General features: G+C 40.8%; 1 protein-coding gene across 3 annotated transcripts in view; it reads left to right on the forward strand.

Annotated features, from left to right (window-relative positions):
• Window positions 1-1,046: 1,046 nt before the first annotated feature.
• Window positions 1,047-21,769, forward strand: part of LOC104947522 (disintegrin and metalloproteinase domain-containing protein 23) — a 22,279-nt gene continuing 1,556 nt past the window's right edge. The window contains exons 1-26 of one of the 3 annotated variants that reach the window (XM_010773567.1): window positions 1,047-1,274; window positions 1,882-2,135; window positions 2,524-2,600; window positions 6,529-6,592; window positions 7,621-7,703; window positions 7,840-7,903; window positions 8,793-8,865; window positions 9,327-9,397; window positions 9,520-9,585; window positions 9,997-10,065; window positions 10,861-11,027; window positions 11,462-11,546; window positions 11,629-11,716; window positions 12,763-12,814; window positions 14,021-14,120; window positions 14,205-14,276; window positions 14,366-14,452; window positions 15,027-15,107; window positions 15,227-15,277; window positions 15,373-15,436; window positions 15,548-15,653; window positions 16,499-16,618; window positions 16,791-16,959; window positions 18,117-18,228; window positions 19,543-19,633; window positions 21,515-21,769. The exon at window positions 21,515-21,769 is cut by the window's right edge and continues 1,556 nt beyond it. In XM_010773567.1, the coding sequence (XP_010771869.1) occupies window positions 1,199-1,274; window positions 1,882-2,135; window positions 2,524-2,600; window positions 6,529-6,592; window positions 7,621-7,703; window positions 7,840-7,903; window positions 8,793-8,865; window positions 9,327-9,397; window positions 9,520-9,585; window positions 9,997-10,065; window positions 10,861-11,027; window positions 11,462-11,546; window positions 11,629-11,716; window positions 12,763-12,814; window positions 14,021-14,120; window positions 14,205-14,276; window positions 14,366-14,452; window positions 15,027-15,107; window positions 15,227-15,277; window positions 15,373-15,436; window positions 15,548-15,653; window positions 16,499-16,618; window positions 16,791-16,959; window positions 18,117-18,228; window positions 19,543-19,633; window positions 21,515-21,560 (2,388 nt within the window). In that variant the 5' untranslated portion in view covers window positions 1,047-1,198 and the 3' untranslated portion in view covers window positions 21,561-21,769. The remainder of the gene's footprint in view (window positions 1,275-1,881; window positions 2,136-2,523; window positions 2,601-6,528; window positions 6,593-7,620; window positions 7,704-7,839; window positions 7,904-8,792; window positions 8,866-9,326; window positions 9,398-9,519; window positions 9,586-9,996; window positions 10,066-10,860; window positions 11,028-11,461; window positions 11,547-11,628; window positions 11,717-12,762; window positions 12,815-14,020; window positions 14,121-14,204; window positions 14,277-14,365; window positions 14,453-15,026; window positions 15,108-15,226; window positions 15,278-15,372; window positions 15,437-15,547; window positions 15,654-16,498; window positions 16,619-16,790; window positions 16,960-18,116; window positions 18,229-19,542; window positions 19,634-21,514) is intronic. The other 2 variants (XM_010773568.1, XM_010773569.1) reach the window with 2 other exon arrangements.

The raw sequence follows: 21,769 nt of genomic DNA on the forward strand, positions 1-21,769 counted from the left end.
GTGAGCCCTGAGGGGGGAGCTGTCACATCCTCCAAGAGTGTGTGTGCAGTGTGTTTCCAATTCAAAGCCCATGTAGCTCACTGCCATCTCAGAAAGAGAATAAAGGGGGAATTTAGAGCCTGCACTGAGTCTTTTAATGGTATTGTATATTTGAATTCATTTCTTATGGTCCACCACTGATAAAGACATTTTCGATGTTACCAATTGACCAGGTTTGATCAGCCACAATTGTTTTCTGTGGGAAACCTCTATCCATTTTCCTTTAGTGTCTTTTTCTTTAGTGCTGAAAAATCATTACTATAGCATTGAGGGGATTGTGTCACTTAAATTCTCTGTACAACAACTAACTATTACTCGTTTATAGTTAATGAAAACCTGTTTGATTGCAATTTAATAAAATAAAAAATAAACTTCTACTGCATATGAAGAAGGTGTTCTGTTTTGTGATTTGTCTCACTAATACTCTATCTGACGAGAATGACTTGGACTCCCATAAGATACATATGAAAAGGTCAAAATTGTCCCATAGGTCTGTTCCCCAGATGTTAAAGTAGGAACAACTTAAATATTCAAATTCATTATTGTACAATGTATAGTATGTATGTATGTATGTATGTATGTATGTATGTATGTATGTATGTATGTATGTATGTATGTATGTATGTATGTATGTATGTATGTATGTATGTCTGTCTGTCTGTCTGTCTGTCTGTCTGTCTGTCTGTCTGTCTGTCTGTATGTATGTATGTATGTATGTATGTATGAATGCATGTAGTATGCATGTATGTAAACATTTTTATAGAGGTTTTTTTCCTGATACCCCTACAAAAATCCCTATGGCTGAAGGGAGCTGAGAGGGTCATTTCCTGTTTTGTTTTCTGGTCGATGTTTACTGACAGCCGTCTCCTCGAGGTCACCTGCAGGAGCCTCCTGTGGTCCAGGAGGGAGGAAGGACGTTTGTGTTCCACCGAGGAGGAGTCTGTTGGTGGACTTCCAGTAGCTGCCTGGCCACCGCCTTCTTTCTGCTCCCCCCCCCCTCCTCCTCCTCCTCATCCGCTACTGCAGCAGCAGCCCGGTGCCTCCCGGATCCATGAAGGAAGCCCCCCCTGCACGGCACCTCCCCTGCCACGATGGGCCGCAAGCTATATACTGCGTTGTTGTGTTGATAATGAGATATTTCAGTTATCAAATATGAATCATGCATTTGATATTTCTGGCCACTTTGCTCGTCAGCATCCTTTCGCCTTGGCTTCATCTATCACTAGCGTCATCCGGTATGTATTGCAATAGCCTGCTGGCTTTCTTTTTTGCTCACTTTCATCTTATTAAATAGGCGTTTCACTTTATGTGCCGGGCTAAAATAACATCTGAAAATGTACTGCGGGTGCACAACATCGTGTTCCCCCGCAAAAAAACGATATTTGATTTAATATGCGGCATCTACAGCGTGATGGTGCATGGGACAGATTACAGCATCTCAGCATCTATCGTTGAGGTCTTAAAACAGATAGTGCTTTTTAGTATGTTGAAGTATCACAGTGAATTAACAGTGTTTTTTTTTTACTTTAGGTGCATTGTATTATATGCTATTGTTGTCTGAGGCTGTTTGGATTTATATTGCAAAATACACACTGCATTAATCCATCTGATGCAGAGTTTTTGACTTAGGCAATGCACAAGTAGCCTTACTGAAATGAAGCTATTTATATTCTGTATTGTAAATCAACCGTATGTGGTTGACTGTCGGTATACGATAGCATGTAACCAATCTTCCTGAACTGTGTCCTGAAGAATCGCAATGAAGCCAGGGCCACTTTCCTCATTATTGTCAATGCGTTTCATGAATAAAGCATGACATTTGGCTGTGTATGTGTTTGTCAGGTTTTTCATGTCTGTGCGGTGGCAATTGTCTTGCAGATTCTCAAGGAGTAGGGGACAAGGTTGAATGGGACGCAGTGCCAGCCCCGCCAGAGCAACAGGCAACTGCAGCACCTGCCACAGACAACACAACCCACCATGCAGTAGAGCATGTGATCACCTACCCCTCCCGTTTGATATACTACCTAAACGAGGACTCAGAGAGTACTTACCATGACCTGGACACCCGGATCAAAGACCAAGCCACAGACGGGCAGGTAAGTCAGCAAGAAGGAAGGGTGGGGGGAGAGTGATTGATACTGGGATGTGGTCAGAAGTTATTTCCTAGAAATACCTTGGCAATCAATAGCAGGAGTGTTTCACTTAATAGCATGCTGTGTGGCCAAGGCTTTGAAGTTAGAAGTAAGAAGCAGCACATTACGGTTTATGCATTTATAAACTGGAAGGATGCCAGAGCCACCATGCTAAAGCTAAAGGAAACCTTTTCTTCCAGCATTCCCACTTTGCATTACAATCTGCCATGCATCTGTCATCAGTGCACTGTACTGTGGAGGATGTTGAAGGTGGACCCTAGAGGATTTTCAGTTTGTAGACGACCATAATCGTAAACTTTGCATCACCTCTAATGACAACTCTCCTTTACAGCCGGTCCACCTCGCTCAAGCCAGTTTCCAGTTAGAGGCCTTTGGCTCCAGATTTGCTCTGGATCTAGCATTGAACACGTAAGTCCATCTCATCTTATCCAGTAACTATAGGGCTGTTGTGTTTGTCTACAATGTTGTCATTCAAAAGTACGACTAAAAATATAGTCATCTAAGTCCAAAACAACAAATGAGTATCCCTAGTAACCATGTTCATATGGTTTCAGGTTAGCTAAAACTTGTGATTTTAGATGTAGTTAGCTGGTGTTGTCATTAAAGCTAAACTCCAGATGTTGACCCCTACGCATGCACAGGCGGCTACTGTAGCACGTTTTTTTACTTTTCTATCTGACTCAGAGACATGGTTGTGAAATTATGAATTCCCTGAATATCTACAACAGATGTGGCAAGTGCAAAGTTGGCACCACTCATAGAGTCATAATAGCAACATTTACGAGAAGAAAACCGATTAAATAAACCGGACCTTCTCTTTAATCAGTACAAACGTCCATATGTGTGGCTGAAGTTACAGTGAGGTTGATCTGTTTTTTACAACAACGTCTATCCTCTGTCAAGGTCATGTTGACAGTAATGTGCAGATGGTTGAAAATTGCAGTACGTCAGTATTTTCATTCATCAGGGGGTTAAAGAGAAGCTGTGTAAACCTTCCTGCCACAACAGATCCACACCTGGACTCACCATATGGATATTGTAGAAAAATACTGTAAAAAAGCTTTTTAGAAATGCATATGATGAAAGCTGTGATTTAGGATTGTATCTCCTATCGCAAGGCTATTTAGTTGTACTAAATGAAGGCCTAGTGTAAACTTAATATGAGCTTTAGTACGCTTATTAAGAATAGAGTTAGATTGGATATTAGAAAGATTCAAAAAGCATGCCAGTAAGTACAAACTAACATCAAACATAATATATCAACCATCATTTTTTACTATGGAAAGATCAACACCCTCATAGCCGACAATTACATTTAGGCTGCAGGGGTTTCAAACTCAAGGCCCGGGGGCCAAATCCGGCCCGCAACTTCATTTTATGTGGCCTGCAAGAGCTTGCAAAGAATATAATACATTTATTATACGGTTACATGCCACTTTACAGAAGCAGGTTGCCCATAAACTACATGTCCCACAATGCATCTCATTTTGTGACATGCGCACTGAAGAGACTTATCTAGAACTTCTGCTTTCAAACGTAGTTAGTTATTACCCTATCCGATAATAATCCAATTCAGAGGCAATAATGTAATATAATCGATATTTTATATATATATATTATATACTTATATAGTTACAACCGGCCCTTTGAGTGCAACCATAATGCTAATGTGGCCCGCGATGAAATTGAGTTTGACACACCTGGCTTAGGGCATCACACACACGACACTTGTGATTCCCATCTGTAGATGACGTTTGTAAATGATACGTACTATTATATGTCAGATCAGTGATTAATGCAGCGCCGGTCGACGATAATGTAATCATGGAAACTGTAATTGAATAGGTCAGCGCCCTAGTTTCTAGAATCCTCATTTCCAGAGTGCTAAAGGTATTTTATTTCAGCATCCAGACTACTAGGACTATTTGAGAAAAAGATCTGGAAACACAAATATTCATCTTTAATGAGGTTTAATCGGTTTGCATCAGAAGCTGCAGAGAGAAAGTTAGTCTGTGGTGTTTGATCACTGTCCCGTTTGGAGACACGATGCTCTTGGACACTCGATGCTATTGATTTGCCGCCTTCTCAAAATAGCCGGTCTACATGTGTGAAGGCTTAATGTTCATGTGTACAAGGACTTTAAAATGCTTATTGTCCTTTAATGTGATTCCAAGCTGGATTCTGTAACATAATATTGTACATTTATATTATCTGCATGGTGGAATGCTGTTTTTTTTGTTATCTACTTGCTGGCATTCTGTGTCTGGTTGCTTTATTTAAGTTTGAAATATGATCACTTCAGCAAACAAAAGTAATTATGGAAGGTTTTACTGGGTTGGACATTTTGGTTCTTGCTAATAGCTGTAGTAACACAGTGTTGAAAGGAAATTACTCTGGATGCTTTGCTATCTATTTAAGTAGTTTGAGTGTTATTTCAATGCCACCGAAGTGCAGATATCAGCAAGCAACTATCCGCAGTGAAGTGTGTGTTATTGTGTAACTGTACAAGGTTAGATAATATAGGAGATACTCCAGGAATTCAGGGAGGTTTTTAAAGGAATATAAGCAGAGTGAATACAGTCACACTTTCTAGTGTCCATGTAATGATTGCAGCTTACGTGAAGTAGCATGGAGAAAGATACATGTACAACGTAACCCTTGCCATGTCACTCCCATCCCACACATTCACACATCATGTCTAAAAGATGTTGTCCTGTACATTTTCCACACATCCAATGATCCCCACTTAACAGAGGAGCAACTCTTTGCAGCAGCAGTAGAGAGGGTTGAAAGTGTGACCTTGATTCCCAGCTGTTTGCTTGTTCTGTAGGTTATCTGTGAGATACATGAGCTAACACAGTGTGTGCCTTTTTTGTGTGAGAACAGGGGTTTGATTTCTGCTTGGTGTTGTAGCTGCGACAATACCGATCTAAATATAGATACAACCTGCCAATGAGTGCTACTTTATCTACTCACCTTTTACTGTACCTGGATTGCAAATCAAGGTGGCCGTTTCTTTCCACTTAAAGACAAGTCAATTGAAATAAATTGATATAATTGAAACAGAAGGGAAAACTACTTCTTCCGAGCATCTATATTTATCTAGACTAATTATTTACATGTGTTGGAGTAACGAACATTATTAAGTGTCACTACTGCATTTGATCTGGCGTCAGACGAAGGAACCTCTTGCAGTTTTTCTGGGCCTCGCCTCTGTCTCGCTGCTGCAGTCTCCCGTGAACTGAGAGACCTCAGTCCAGGGCTTGATTCTCATGGTCTCCTCACACGTTCACATGCATTTTAAACGCACACACACTTCGTTTCACTCGTAGTGCCTTTACTCCTCCATGCTCTGCAGTGCTTCCCACTCACACACTCATACGAACACCGATACACGCTTAAGTGTGGCCCACTCTCCTGGCCCTGCCTCATCTGTTTCCCTATTAATAGCCCCTCACTCAGGAATCTCTCACAGACGGCGCTCATACCTGGACTCTCCTCTCATAATGGTGCACTTCCGGCTCACATGCTGCCGAGCATCACTCACAAATGTCACTCTGCTGGTGTTACAGCACTAGATCCATCACTTCTATCTGTTTTACACCTTTTTTGTTGTTGCTGTGATGACACTACATGTCCATGGAGAGGAGGAGTTTTTTTTTTTTTTTGCAAGGTTACTCTGGGGAAAAAACGCTATTGTGGCAGAAATGGCAATCTCTTGAAGTCAGCTGTCGGCTAACAGATTGAATGTGATAAATGGTGAGGGACGCTGACTCAGATAGAGGGACCTGCCGGGAGGATCGCTGTGTTCAAGGTGAAGCCGAGGCCTTGAAATCATTACAACATTAGGTGTCATTGGTAGCTTTTTAGAAAACATTATCTCTTTCTTTTCCTGTTATGAGAGCTGTTCCTCAATTTTGGGACATTTGAGGAACATGTTCTGTCCATGAATTCTTGTAAAATGTAGTTTTCGAAATGATTGTTTCAACTTCTCGGTTCACTTGGTTAACTCCTGCCCACTTTGCTAAAATTGTGAGGGAACTGCGCATCTTGTTGTAGCAGTATTTATTGTATATCGTGTGTCATCATTTTTCCTGAGGTTAGGCAACATTTAACGTATTTTGAGCACTATCGAAAAGCCATTGGAGTGATTGTGCAGGCTAATCCGGGCACAGTGGTGATGAGTGTTCTTGTTTAAACGCCAACCAAAGCACTACTCACCGCTAAGTGAAAACCACAATATGTGAGTCACAGAAAGTAAAAGCAGACAGACTTGTTTTTATTGTCGCTGCATCACATCCGTCCACATTAACCAAATCAAATCTGTGTTTTACAGTGACTTGCTGTCTTCCGATTACGTTGAGATCCACTATGAGGCGGGGAAACCTGTTCTTTCTAAGGTAACATTTTTTTTTGTGTGACTAAAATGGTACAGGACACATCTGTGCTGTTTTGGAGTCTTTGTTCTCTTCAGCTGCTGTTTTTATTTTACACTGTCAAGCAAGTTTGACGGTATGTAAAAGACACAAATATGCTTGGTCTCCACTTTAGGTTATAGACTTTGAAAAAAAAGACAGGAACAGATGTGAGTGCTGATTTCCTGAAGTCCAGTTTCACCTCTTATCATCAAACCTATTGAAAGTTGGTTATCAAATCAGCAACTGTCATGTCATCCCCATAACTACCACCAAGGCAATCTTGTATGCAGAATAAGACAAATAACTAATTGTACAGCAAAAAGAGATAGGTAGGTTGATAGATGGACTCGCGTAGGTTGATTAAAGTGTGATCGTACATGATTTTCCTAGAACTGAAGGAAAGAGGAGATGGAAAGCAGGGGGGGGTGGTGGGGGGGACCAGGTTGGGAATGAGAGCTGGATCCGGCTGCTGCGGCTGCTGCTGATTCAGGAACAGGGCTGGGCGAGCTGTAGCTGAATCAGCAGGGTTTTGCTCTCCTGCAGACTCCTGCTGCTGGAGCTCTGGTCACATGACAAGGGAGAGAAAGCCCTCTGCAGTATCAGTGCAGCGTGGGATGGGTGAAGAGAGAGAGAGAGAGAGAGAGAAAGAGAGAGAGAGGGGGGATGAATGTCCTCTGCTCAACCTGCCTGGATCTGACAGCTGAGTCACTGATAGTGCCAGGACCCATCTTTGCAATGTTTTAACTTCACATCTTAACAAGCAAAGACCTCCTGCAGAAATGCGTTGCTAATGTACTAAGCCGGCATCTGTGAAACAAGCTGTTACCTCCTCTGAGATGTTAGAAAATTCCAGCGCATGATCATTAAGTAAAGTATATGACATATTCACTATGTAATGGTGAATCATTACTGTAGGCTCAGTTCTGTGTGTGGTGCTGCCAGGATTGCTGCTTAAGTTAAAGCTGAGTTTTTCTGTGATGCTGCATGAGCACTGTGTCTTCTTCCCTCAGGGCGGTGAGCACTGTTACTACCACGGCCAGGTGAGAGGGAACGATAACTCCCATGTGGCCTTATCTACCTGCAACGGGCTGCAGTAAGTGAACAGCAGTGTTGTGTGTAATCCTCGCCGTGTTCAGAATATTTCTGGATCCACTCATCTCTGGTCCTCAGCCCCTATTGACTCACTATCGAATTCTTTCTCTCTCTTTTTTACTCTCTCTGCCCGGCAGCGGGATGTTTGACGATGGAGTCTACGTGTATCTAATTGAGCCCTTACAGCAGACTCATTCAATCGTAAGTTATTCCATACGCAGAGAAACTAAATATGTAGCACACTAAGGTTACCATCTGCTCACCTCCACCTCGCAAGCAAAAACAAGCCTCAGCTGTTTACTGATTTTTAGATTTTCTACTGATGATAAGCTAATCACTTCTATAACATGAGACAATGAAGCACTGGCCAGCAAAGTAGTCAAGTACATTTTCTCACGTTCTAGTATTCATAATTCTGTTTTAATGTTATCTTATCTTAATGCATTGGACATGTGGTTATGTTGAGTCTTGTTATTGTTGTTTTGTATTAGTTTCAGTTGTAGAACTGGGTAATCTAGTTGATATCAATATCAGAACAGTAATAAGGGTATTTATGACTTCACTATGCATCGTAGTATTTCAAGTTTATCTAAAATCTCATCAAACTGATGTCCAACAAACTTAACTGTAAGGCATCACATGAAGCTAAACTCTTCATATGTGAATAGCAGTACATTTTGCAATATTTATATATACTTTTTGTGGAATATGCTTGTTCACTGTCCTGAAGAGTTAGGTGAGAAAACATTTTAATATCTGTTGGGTAAATATGAAGCTACAGGCAGCAGCCAGTTGGCATAGAGACTTAAAGTAGAGGGAACTATCTAGTCTGGATACCAGTTCCTGGTTTAAAAAAACAGAAACATTTTCTAGCAGAGATAACATCCAATAAAGTAACAAGATGCCTATAATCCACAAATGCTGCTTTGTGGATTTGTCAATTTGAGACGATACCAGGTTACCTGTTTCCCCTGTTTTCTGTCTTAATGCTAAACGTATCTAACATTCTCAGGCTGTAACCTCATATCAAGCAGTTTTGGATTTCTGATCAATCTCTCAGCAATTTACACATGTTGTTCTCGCCCTGCAGGATACAGCTGCAAGGCCTCACAAACTAAGAAGAACAGCCTCTATTCAGTGGAATAATGATGTAGAGGAACAGGGTGAGTGTTTCCTTCACTGTCGCCACATTTCAAATGACCCTGACTTTAATTTCCGCTTATGATAGTCCACCACAAAGCTCACAAGTAAGGTAGCAGTACTAATCTCTGAGGTTGTAGTAATAGAACTTTAAAACAAATTCAATGATTGTTTCAGTTTAACGTTTTATAATGTGTACTTTGGATAAGTCACAAAGGGAATAACACCTGGAGAATTTGCTTTAATTTATTTTACAGTGGTGGTGTTTGTTGCCTCCTACAATGTTTGCCAAGTTGAATGACTCCAGCCTAGCATCTGCACCGTGATTTAACACAGCACTAAAGGGGCAATTCAGGAAAACCCTTTGGGATTTTCTGGGTTGGAGCATAATAAAAACAAATCCCTGTGGCCTTGAACTCACGAAAGAGGCAAACCCAGTTGTAAATACATCATAATGTCACTGTGTTTTTGTGTTTGTTCGTAGTTGAGCAGGAGGAGCAGCTCTTCTCAGAACTGGATGACTTGTCCTGGCTGAAGCGCAGGAAAAAGCGAGCAGTAAGTCTGTCCTCTAAGCTAACCCTGATGTACTGTTGTGACAAACTTTAACACAGCCTTGAATTTTTATGAATTAAATAACTTTGCATGACATTAAATGGTTCGATGTTTTTGTTTTGCAGATGCCTCGCAATGTATTTGAGGAGATGAAGTATTTGGAGATCATGATTGTCAGTGATCACAGTATGGTATGATACTCATATCTCTCATATGTATATTTAAGCAATAGCTCACGACAGGCCGTGGTATATGCTCATTATATCACAGCTAAGGGGCGTGATTCGGCCTGACGCGAAGCAGGCAGTTTGCTTTTCAGCCCAACTGTATACTGTTTTTCTCAGGCGCGGAGGGATACTGACTTGTTGTGAAAAGTAACTTACAATTCTACCCGTGGTATACGCTCAGTAGGCTAAGAACCAATCAGATTGCTTGATTTGACTTGTCCGTTTTATCAATTAAAACAACTCATTTATATTTTAGGACCTACACTGCTTTTTTTTCCCACAAGAGGGACCAGTGAATGTAGAATAGTTTATTTAGTGAGCATCATTAAGTCAGTACAGCTGATTTATCTTTGTTCTATTTCTTTGTGCCTGCAGTATAAACGACACAAGACCAAACAGCACACAAGGAATTTTGCCAAGTCGGTGGTGAATTTTGTGGATGCTGTAAGTAAAGTCTTAATTTCTTTTTATATACAATCACTAAGAATGTACATACAAAAAATGAGTTGGCTCTGGGAAACGCAAAATAACTTAAATCACTAAAATAATATGTTGAAATGTAACCATAATAGAACTTTTGCACTTCATTGTGATTATGAGGATATTAGCATGATTATGTTAGCATTTAGCTTAAAGCTTCACAGTGCTTATATCCACAGCGCTGGAAGAAGTATGCCTACATTTAACTTAAGCAAAGTAGTAATCCCACTCTGTAGAAATACTCTTCTCCATGAACAAGTCCCGTGTATCAGATGTTCACTTGATTAACAACATAATTTAAGTCAAATATAATAAGTATTTGTTTTAAAGAAAAAGTACTTGTTGGCCAGAATGTTCCTATTCAGAGAGTTATATTATTATATAGATCAAACTATTGGCTTACTATTAATACTGATGCTTTAGCACATAGCATAAGTTACATTTTGTAATTGTTTTGCTGATGTATTACTAGTACAGCTGAAGACAGCCTTGTGTTTCATAATGGAGTACATCTTTCTAACCCTGAGTCGACCCAAAAGTTGTCTTTTCGTATGTGTTAATCTTTGTATTGTGAAGGTGTTTGCTCTGTGTTCTTGTCACATGCATTAACACACCCTGTCCTCCTTTTTCCCAGAGTGCTGCATCCCCAGATTAATATTCACACCCAGCGTTGTTCTCCTTTCCCTGTTGCCACTTTCATTCTCTATCCTCTCTCCCTGCCTTTATAATTCTGGCATTCACTGCACGCTTCAATGGCAGATCTTCAAAGAGCAACTTCACACACGCGTGGTGCTCGTTGCCGTGGAGATCTGGACGGACAAGGACCAGATCCCCGTCAGCGTGAGGCCGCTGGAGATGCTGCGGGATTTCTCCAAGTACCGGCAGCAGAGCATCAAGCACCATGCCGACGCTGTGCACCTCTTCTCGTAAGTTATTAATTTTCACTTACCGTAATGTCTTTGCATTGTCCTTACTTCATACAACATACAACAGAAATACTGAGTGACATAGTGAACGCGTAACCCTTAGTTTATTACATCTACCCTTTTAACATTGCACATTTTGTATTACTCGGATTAAATTCATAATAAAATAAGCTTTTTCTGCATATCCTTTTGAATGTTATGTTTTCTTTGATTTCTGTTATGTGCTATTTTTAAATATAAACACAAAGAACAGATAAATGTTAGATATCAATTCGTTTCCATTGGTTTTTTCTCTGATGGAAGTGTATTTTGGTTGTTTTGCTGTGTCTTCAGGAGCACATTTGTACATCTCACTTTTTGAATCTTCTGTGATGTTTTTTATCTTTTCATCTGTTGTTCATGTCTGCCTTTTTGTTTTCCTTTTATTTCTGTAGAAATGTGACCTTCCACTACCGCAGGAGCAGCGCAGCATACTTTGGAGGCATGTGTTCTGGGAGCCGAGGAGTAGGCGTCAACGAGGTAGATTTGCTCTTAAACACTGTATCTGTATCATAGAGAGTGACTGCAGGTGAATAATCTCGCGCCTCTGCTGTGTCCACAGTATGGCAGCACCTGGTCCATGGCGGGGTCTCTATCCCAGAGCCTGGCTCAGAACCTGGGCATCCAGTGGGACCCCCCATCGAAGAGAAGTACACATGAACACACACAATGTCACGTTTTAGCTAGTTTAAAAGAACGTAGGGATGTCAGACTATTCAGAGCCAAAATCACAACGTTCCCATCATTAAAATGACAAAAAACATGTTTTCCTCTTGTTGTATACGACTTAGCAGATAGTTCTATTGGGAGTTACTGAGGACAAAAGACAAAGGGGTCCGCCAAAGGATTTATGATGCTATGAACTAAGACTTTGGACGTTTTTTTTTCAACTTTTTTAATGTTCGGTAGACAAAGGGTCTCAATTAAACTGTCCACAGAGAGGTCTGTGGTTTGACCTGAGGCATCTTTGTTCTGGATCTTTGCTTTGACATCTGAAAGTCATTGGCATGACCGTTTAAATCTTACAACTTCAGCATATACAACAAAGCTGTTGGCATGCCTCGATCCCTCTAGGCATAAGTATAAGTATATTTTTGGTTTTGTGTTCATTCTGAAAAGCACATTAATTGCCTGAATATTGGTCTGTACATTTTTCTGTAATCCACTTAAGAAAAAGTGTCATTTAAGGTTTAGAAATTTAAATAACCGTATCACTAAAAGCAGGAAATGTTGCCTATGAAACAGCAAAGTGCATTTTGACTGGGACAAACTGTCAACTCTTCTCTGTGCCAGACCTAACAGATGGAGAGAAAAAGTGGTCCAAGAGTAGATTTTCAGCCCGGCTTGAGAAGAATGACTCATGCCATTAGCTTTAAGATCACAGTTCCTAATGAGGCAAAGTCAGAGCCGAACAGCTGCCATGTTTGATACTCAACCATCAGAGGGATTATTTTATGGCCCCCAAAAAACTGGCAGAGCTGGAGAAGAGGTTGAAGTGAAAAATAGAAATACTCTGATGAAAGCTTAAGGATTCAGGTGCTAAATCCACCAATTAAATCTGATGATTTTTGATATTTTAAGGTAGAAATACAATCAATTTCATATATTGTGTATAATATAACCTTGAATTGGAAACCTGTGTATCTCTCTGACTCTCTGTTTCTGTGGCTCTCCATCCTCTGTTTCCTGTTTGCAGAGGAATGTGGTTGTGTTGACCCGTGGGCTGGCTGCATAATGGAGGACACTGGGTAATACCTCACACACCCCTGAGACACACGCACACACGTTTACACAGAAGAGAGGGGAAGTGGCACAATTACAGATGCTTGTTTACTGTCATTTAATAATGTAGTCACCGCACAGGGAGGGTTGGAATTAATGCAGAATTAATGTTCTGATTAAAAATCTCTGTCCAGTGTCAACCCATTTGTTTTGCAGTGTTACACAACTGTTAACCCGCAGTCACTAAAAGAATACTAATCATTAACACCTGATACAGATTGCATATTAATGCAAGGTGTAGACGGGATCAGTAGGATATTATCAAAAAGTGTTATGTACCAGGAACTCTTTTACAGTGGGCAATACATTCATGCTTTTTTAAAATCTTAATTGTGAATTGTCCTTTTGGCACAAAATGTGCTGTATCTGATCACAATGTTTTTGTATTATTTACATCCTTAGTTGTTGATGAATTGGGGAAAAGTCTATGCTGCCTCTGCACCTAAAGTTATCAGTTGTGATTTTAGTGGCCTCATTTTTATTCAAACTGATTTTTATTCAAACTGATCCATAACATTCTGGCAGTATTGTTACAGTGCTTTAAAAGTCCTAAAATGCATTGGATTTAGTGTCTTTAGAAGGTTTAAAAAAGGCTTCCATTTCATTCACAAAGTTCTTTAATCTTCCTGTTTTTGGCAGTCAAGTTTTGTATTTGTCTGGAGACATTCTAAAACTCTTTAAGTAAAAGTGCACATTTTTGTTTTTTTGTGAAGATCACAAAGATCTTTCGCAAACACTGTCATAGCTACAGCAGCATCATCATCTCATCATGGGAACGTTTCTTTAAGCAAAAACTTTATCCTCCTATCCAGGTCTAAGTTGCATTGATCACATTATTAGAAATATATGAATGATTATGTATTGCTAGAGAGTCAACCTATCAATGAATCAATCACATTTTATTTATATAGCCCAATATCACAAATTACACATTTGTCTTTGTACAGAGTACTTAAATACATTAGACAGTAAGATCACGAAAAAAGGTAAAACCATCAAATAATATGAGTTAAAGGTCTAAAACCTCTTAAATTGAACTCTTATCACTGTGAAGAATTAGTATTGCATATTATAAGACAATATATCACACACATGGCATCCCACAGTCTTTTGGACCAAGCTTCCTCCCTCACAATTCTGGTTAATTATCACCTGATGTTCTCTCTCTTCAGGGTCCAACACCCACGGAGATTCTCCAAATGCAGCATCACAGACTACAAGGACTTCCTTTTGAGAGGTGGAGGCTCATGTTTGTTTAACAGGCCAACAAAGGTAAGACGCTCACATGTTGTCCCCACCTGTCCTGAACCTCGACACCAGCTCCATCCTTTACACTGTCCTGTCTCCTTCTGTTAGCTGTTCGAGTCCACAGAGTGCGGAAATGGCTTTGTGGAAGTGGGAGAGGAGTGTGACTGTGGAGCGAGAGCAGTGAGTTTATTTAACTTCACAAAGTCAGGTCTGTTTGTTGTCGTGTTGTTTGTTCAGATGGATGAAGCTCTTCCTGTTTATTTTTTAAGGAGTGCTACAAGGACTGCTGCAAGAAGTGTTCCCTCGCCAACGGAGCGCACTGCAGTGACGGCCCGTGCTGCAATAACACATGTCTGGTATGAGTTTGGTCTTTTTTTCTACGGCACAACATGTTTATATAGTATTTATTTATAGGATTATATTGTTTAATTAATCCAGCATCACTGAAATAATTTCCATTTCTACTTCTTTAAAGCATTTGCAGAGTTATTACATTTAATTAACATGTCTTTGGGCATCCTAGAATAATATGATCAATCCAATATGCAAAACAGTTAAAAACATACTTCATTCAGGTAAAAAGCATATACAGTAGAGTTAAAGAAGATCAGATGACAAAATCCAATTACATGTAAATTACAATATATGTACGGTCATGTTAAAGGTGGATTTAAAAAAGCATCAGTGTTGACATTTGTTCTCAATAAGCAATGCTTATAAAAAAAACACTGATATCTGGTTGATAATATGGTTAAAGGCTCTCTTCAAATCTCTTTACTTATATTCCTTGTATTTATTTGCCAGAAAGGCACAGTCACTAAAAGTTAAAGATTCATTTGACTGATAGCATTGCCATTATTGTTATAAATCACATATTGTAGCAGCTATTATTTTTTTAATCTGACTTTTATCTTCTCTTTTTTTTACCAGTTCTATCCACGAGGTTACAGCTGCCGCTATAATGTGAACGACTGTGACATCTCAGAGACCTGCTCTGGGGACTCTGGACAGGTGTTGTTGTGTTGCACTGTGCACATTTGTTTCCGTTTCACACTGTTCATTCCTTGTTCTTCCGTGTTTATGACAATGTGCATGGCTAAGGAGAAGTCTTGTGTTTTAACTGTTTGCAGTGCCCTCCCAATCTTCATAAACAAGATGGCTACCTCTGCCAGGTTAACCAGGTACGCAGAGTGGTGAAAAGCAGCAGACATGAATCAGAAAAGCAGCTTTGGAGCAGCTGACTGAAAATATATTAACATTCTTTCTCTGTCTGAAGGGCCGCTGCCTCAACGGAGAGTGCAAAACCAGAGAAAGCCAGTGTAAATACATCTGGGGGTCAAGTAAGATCAACAATTATTTTGACTCGCATTATCTCTTATGTTGTGAGTGTTAGAGTATCATCACACAGAGACATCTAAACAGACAATTAACGCCTCCTTTCTTTCCTTCAGAGGCTGCAGGCTCGGAGAAGTTCTGCTACGAGAAGCTGAACACGGAGGGCACAGAGAAGGGCAACTGTGGGAAGGATGGAGACAAATGGATCCAGTGTAGCAAGCAGTGAGTTTCAAATTAAGACAAATTAAATTAACAATGGAATTTTCTCTGTACATGTCAGAATGATTTCTATTTCAACAGAGGATGGGCTTTCTTTGTTTTTTTACTGACAAGGAAGGAAAGTGATGTTATTTTGAAATCAACCAATAGAGGGCCACAGAGGGAACATTGTTTTCAGAGACTTAATCGCTAAAAGCATTTCATATATTTTAAGAACCTATTTCTGGACCACAAGATGGAAGCTACTCATTCCAATAAAATGTTTTTCATCAAGTTGTATATACTTCAGGGTTGCTGCAGTGTTAAGCTGTCATCTCATAATCAGTGCCTTCGCCCAAAGACTTGCAATTGGAGCTTTTTCTGTCATCGCATTTTCATTTCCAGCTGCGTGTTTTGGCAGCAATGCTCTCTGAATACACCCATGAGGAAAACCAGAGCCACTTTTTAACATGAAAATGCTTTCTACATTTATACAACAGATTTGTTCAATGAAAAAGTTAATGAAAGACAATTCTAGAGACATTTGAAACAGTGCTACTAACTAATTAAAACTAAATAAATGGGTAGGGTACAGTCACAGAACATTCCTTTTTCACAACCCCGTGATTCAGATATACGCCCTGATGTGATGGGTTCTTTCCTTTGTCCACGCCCTTCTACTACATTCCATGAAAATCTGGCCAGCAGTTTTTATATTTTTCCAAAGAGACAAACAAACATAACTTCCTTTATGGTAGTAACGAAAGCAATCATGATAGAACTCAATCGTGTCGAGTGTTAGGACCTCAAAATGTATATAAAATGGACAATAGGATTCTGTACAGACTTCTCTCTGTGGTGTTTTTCAGCGATGTGTTCTGCGGTTACCTTCTCTGTTCCAACATTGGCCGCAACCCACGCATCGGCATTATGAAAGGAGAAATCACCCCAGCCTCCTTCAACCATCAAGGCAGACTGGTAGACTGCAGGTAAACACGAGTACTATATAATAAGCCCCTTTGAGACCGTTTACTCTCATCCCGTTTTGTCACTTTTGGTATAATCTTCCATGTATGACTTTTCTCTCCTTCTCTCTCTGCCCCCTTTCCCTATTTTCCTTATTTTTCTCTCCCTTTCCCTCCTTCCAATCTTTCCTCACAGTGGCGGCCATGTCCTTTTGGATGATGAGACAGATTTAGGCTACGTGGAGGATGGTTCTCCCTGTGGGCCGTCCATGATGTGCCTTGACCGCAAGTGTCTACCCATCCAGTCTCTCAACATGAGCATCTGCCCTACTGGACCTAATGGACAGGTGTGCTCTGCCCATGGGGTGAGTCATGCTGTACACTCACAGTATTGCTAATGGGTTGACACACTAACAAGACATTTCCTTGTGCGTGTAATGGTATATACATAAGCAAAGTAAAGAAAATCAACACACAATTTAAAGTCACAGTGAGTAGGATTTCATAAAACAAAAACTATGTACAGACTCATACAAAAACATCCTATTCAGTCCTGATGTGTGACCCAGTAGAAGTGTAGTTCAGAGACCCTGCCCTCTTCCTGGATTTTCTGCCCTGAGGCATTTTGTTTTCAGTTTGTACGTCTGCACGTCGCATGAACGCAACATCTTGCGAACGTGTAGAGGGATTTTCTTCACATGTTTTAGAAACGTCAGTCGGATTTAATGATGAATTTATTCGATTTTGCTGGTCAAGCTCACTGTAACTTTATTTTGTTGCCATAATTTAGGAATGAATATGCTACTTATGACAATTTCACACTAAAGTCTAATAAGACAGAAATAAAAAGGTGATAACATTTTAGTCAGACATAGATGTAAATTGCAACAGGACTGATTGTTTGGCATACAACGGCTGAGGCGAAACTAAGTCTTATTTTGTATTTATTTAGATTTTAAGCACACCTTCAAGAGAGCCTTGGAAATAGTCTCCAAAGAAAAGCGCAAATATTGTGTTGGTCAAAGCTTGATCCTAAACATAGAATCTGCGGTTGGCTTTCAGCTGCTGGAGAGCAACATTACCTTATTGAGCCGGGGAGGATGGTCCATCTTTGAATTATGTGCTTACAAACCACAACAGACAAATCGTGCTCATTTTACCTTTAACTCGGCTGTACAATCAATTATGGACATTCCTTCCTTCAGACATCAGCATAATGCAAACTCAGCTCGCTTACTATAATGTAACTGTCCATCATGCACAATACAAGCACCCTGGCATTGTCACACTTCTTCAATAATGTACAATGATATTAACAATACACTTTTTTGTTATCTAACTTTTCATTATTCAATATTTTTACAGATTTTGTCTGATTCCTGCAGCACTCCTTGTAGGAGCCTGTTAACTGTGGATAAACAATGGAGATGATTTCCAGAAAGTCTCCCAGTGTGTCAGCACCTTTATTTACAGCTCTTTTGTTCCTCGCGTCAGCTCATCTATTTCTGTCTGATTTGTGCAGGTGTGCAACAATGAAGCTACATGCACCTGCGACACCACCTGGGCGGGGACAGACTGTAGCATGCCTGACCCGCCTAAAGAGCCTGAGGCCACTCAGGACGAAGGACCCAAGGGTCGGTTTCAAACTTTTTCAACCTCTGCCGTCCGATAGAATGAATAACACTCATGTTTATGTGCACTGATTTATCCTAGCACGCTGACTAATACACTGTATACATTGTTCTGCATTACTGCAATTTCATTCTCTGTCACTATGTTAGATCTGAGTCAGCGCGCAGTTTCACAGGTGTACTGGGGTCGTAAAGACTCCATGTAAAATGGCGGCGGAAGGAGAAAATAAAAGCAGCGTTAACATTTGTTTAGTTTTAGAAGATGAAATGAACACACAGTCCAGCTGTACACCTGATACTTTGACATCAGGGGGACGATCGGGGGGGCGGTAAGCGTCACAGCGGTAAGCGTCACAGCGGGAAGCCTGTCTCTTCATCCATGACTCTGAAGCAGAAGCCTGCTGTTTGTTTTTGACAGCGTGGTAATAATGCTCCTTTTCCCTCCACACAGTGAGCGTGGCCACTAACAGGCTGATAGGGGCAGTAGCAGGGACCATTCTGGCCCTGGGGGTGATTTTTGGAGGCACAGGGTGGGGAATAGAGTAAGCATTTTTAACCCTTTCACAGCTCTTCCTCTCATAGTGGTGCCTCAGTGTGCGGGCGGTCTCGTGAGCCGGCCTGAGCCCGTGTGTGCGTCCCGGTGGCTTTGTGTTTTCTTGTGTGTTGGTGATGACCATATAATTGTCATGTGATTGGATGTTTTCAGTGTCGTGTGATTGATTGATGGATTCCTCCTCCTCCTCCTCCCCCTCTCTTCCTGATGTTTCCTCTTTCTCCATCCTCCCTCTTCTTCTTATTGTCCCTTTTTTCCTTCTCTAATTCTTAGTCGTTATGTGGTTGCTCCTGTGATCCTCTCCTTTCTGGGGCATGTGGGGCATTTAGACAGAAAACAGTCCTGAGAAGTGTCCAGTTAGTGACCTGGCTTGTCAGTCAGTGGTAGGCTGTGTGGTGACTGGGACCCCGAAAAAGAATTTGTTCCTGCTCATACCACATATACATATAACCTGTTTGATTCAACCTTTATAGTGATGGACACCCATGGTCTAGTCTTCTACACAACTTTAACAGACTAACAAACACTGATAATCACTACTTCAACTGACACCAGATACATGTTAAAAGAAAATCCCAGGGCCTCTACTTTATAAACTTCATAATACACACTGAAGGGGGCATGCAAAACTAAGAGTCATTTTACTGTAACAGTACTTATGGTTATGTTTTCTGTTCCATGTGAAATCCTCATTGTGTAGTTCCATGTTATTTATACTTAGTGAGTATAGAAACTCATGTCTTTTTCCCCATAACCTTTTACAGGTCCTAGTGCCACCAATCTAATAATAGGCTCCATCGCCGGAGCCATCCTTGTGGCTGCCATAGTGCTGGGGGGGACTGGATGGGGCTTTAAGTAAGCAACACGCCGCATGCCTCTCCTGCTGTAACTCTAGCATCCCTGCTGCTTCTAGACACCAGGATTTGAGCTCCTGCTACAGAATACGGACTCCAGGGTGGACACAAAAACACACGCTTAACATGCATTTGAACTGCTCAACTTAAGGATGTGTAAAGGGTGATTTCTCTTTTAGACACTGGGCTCCATGTGGGGGTCGTCTGTCCATCTGTAGTAGAACCTCAAACTGATTGGACGGGCAGAGCTCAAAGCTTGACGTGCATGTTCAGTCTTCATGAAAGAGGGGAAAGAATACTCATAGCTAAATATTTATTTTTGAAAACTTGTGTATGCTTGTATTAATAAGTAAGTATTCCCCTCTGAAATCCAAAGATAGGCCTCTAACTCCTCCCTGCATAGCAAGGAAATGTACTTGCTAGTACAATAGGTTGATAAATGATAATCTACCGCTGATTAGCCTGCTGTCTTGAGCAACAGGGGTGTTACACATTTTAATCTAAATAGGACTAAGAAATAACTGAGAAATACAATCCTGCAGCCACCAAAGCATGCCAAGTAGCGAAGCATCATGGTTTTCACCAAAAACACAAAGAAAGAAAGTGAACAGCATAAGAATCATTTTTTTTGCATGTTGACTTGTTTATTTGGAGGAGGTCAGTTCATTGCACAAAGGCTGAGCCAGACCCATAGGTGATGATCTGGTCCAGGGTTGTCGTGCTCTCATCACCTCCGTGATCTTTTTCTCAGTCCGTTATTGTTTGAGGTTGAGACTTAAAATGGAAGTGTGAGAGCGACACAGAGACAGAGGCCAGGACCCTTTTTGTTGGCCGCAGCCTTTGTGCCATGGCTGGCCACACCCACCTAAGATGGCCAGGCTCCACCCTAGAACAGAGCAGGACTCTCGGACCCCGCCCACACCAGCTGCCATTGCTGCCTGCTTCACAGACCTGGTACAGACACGGCGCATTGCACTGCATGAACCACGCACAGCAATAGTGCCACCTTCAACTGGCCTACTATTGGAACAGGTGCATGAGAGTGATAGAAGCCCCACAACAAGCCACAGTACGGGGAGGTTATGCATCACTCCTATTGTCGTCTTCCTTGTCGTCCCACTGTTGTGGTAGTAGATATTGTTGCTGCTGCTGCCGCTGCTGCTGCTCTGGTTGTTGTTTCTGTGGTTGTCCCCTCTTTCCCTCCTGTATATAGAGTTTATATATATTTTATGTTAGCTCTTTCCTCCCAGATGGTTATGTTTTGAGTGGAACTAATTTCTTTCCCATCAAAACTGGTAATGAGACATGTCTCCTACACTTCTTCACCTTGTAAACTGATGTTGCACGCACAAGCTGGTCGGCAGTTGTCTGCAAGAGGACAACAGAGGAGATTTATGTTCATAAACCTTCAAAATGATTTATTAGCTCATTTGAAAGTGTCCATTAGGTCCACAGATAAAGTGCTTTCCTCAGTGTCATTGAGGTGACTTCTATCCAAAGCTCAGTGTCACAAATAATACTCAAAGGGGAATGGATCCTGAATGAAATTAATATTTGTTTACCGTCAAATATTATCAATTGGGATGTAAAGGTTTGTGAATATAAAACCCTCAGACTGCCTTGTTGCAGTCAAAGCTCACCCAGCTCAACATGGACCAGCCTTTCCTCACATCATTGTCTTCAGTATTTTGTGAAGTCATCAAAGAATATGTTTATTTTTCAGCTCTTTAATATACCAATAGATAAATAACTGTTTGTGGCATTTTACTTATCTGTCTACTAATCTGAAGAGATGAGTGTGCTTGCTTGTCCAGGTTGCACTAGCTGTGTTATAGATTTGATTATATAAAATACTGACTCCTGTTTCTTGTCTCCACGAAAGAAATGTGAAGAAACGTCGATACGACCCCAACGCCTCAGCCATTTAACCCAAGGAGAGATGGCAATATCAGACGGACTCTTCCAAGGCTTCCTTAGTTGGCTACCTGACAACTGGACTGCACTTATTGCTGCTGATCTTTGGCATTAGATTTACTTGAAAAAGACATAGTGGACATTTTAACAAATTCCATCGTAGTGACGTTAGAAATGCAGCCTTTTCAACTCCATCTCACTCATGTAACAAACCCACAACCCC

Source organism: Notothenia coriiceps, unplaced genomic scaffold (genome assembly GCF_000735185.1).
Source record: "Notothenia coriiceps isolate Sejong01 unplaced genomic scaffold, NC01 NC01_scaffold00012620, whole genome shotgun sequence".
Taxonomy (NCBI): Eukaryota; Metazoa; Chordata; class Actinopteri; order Perciformes; family Nototheniidae; genus Notothenia; species Notothenia coriiceps.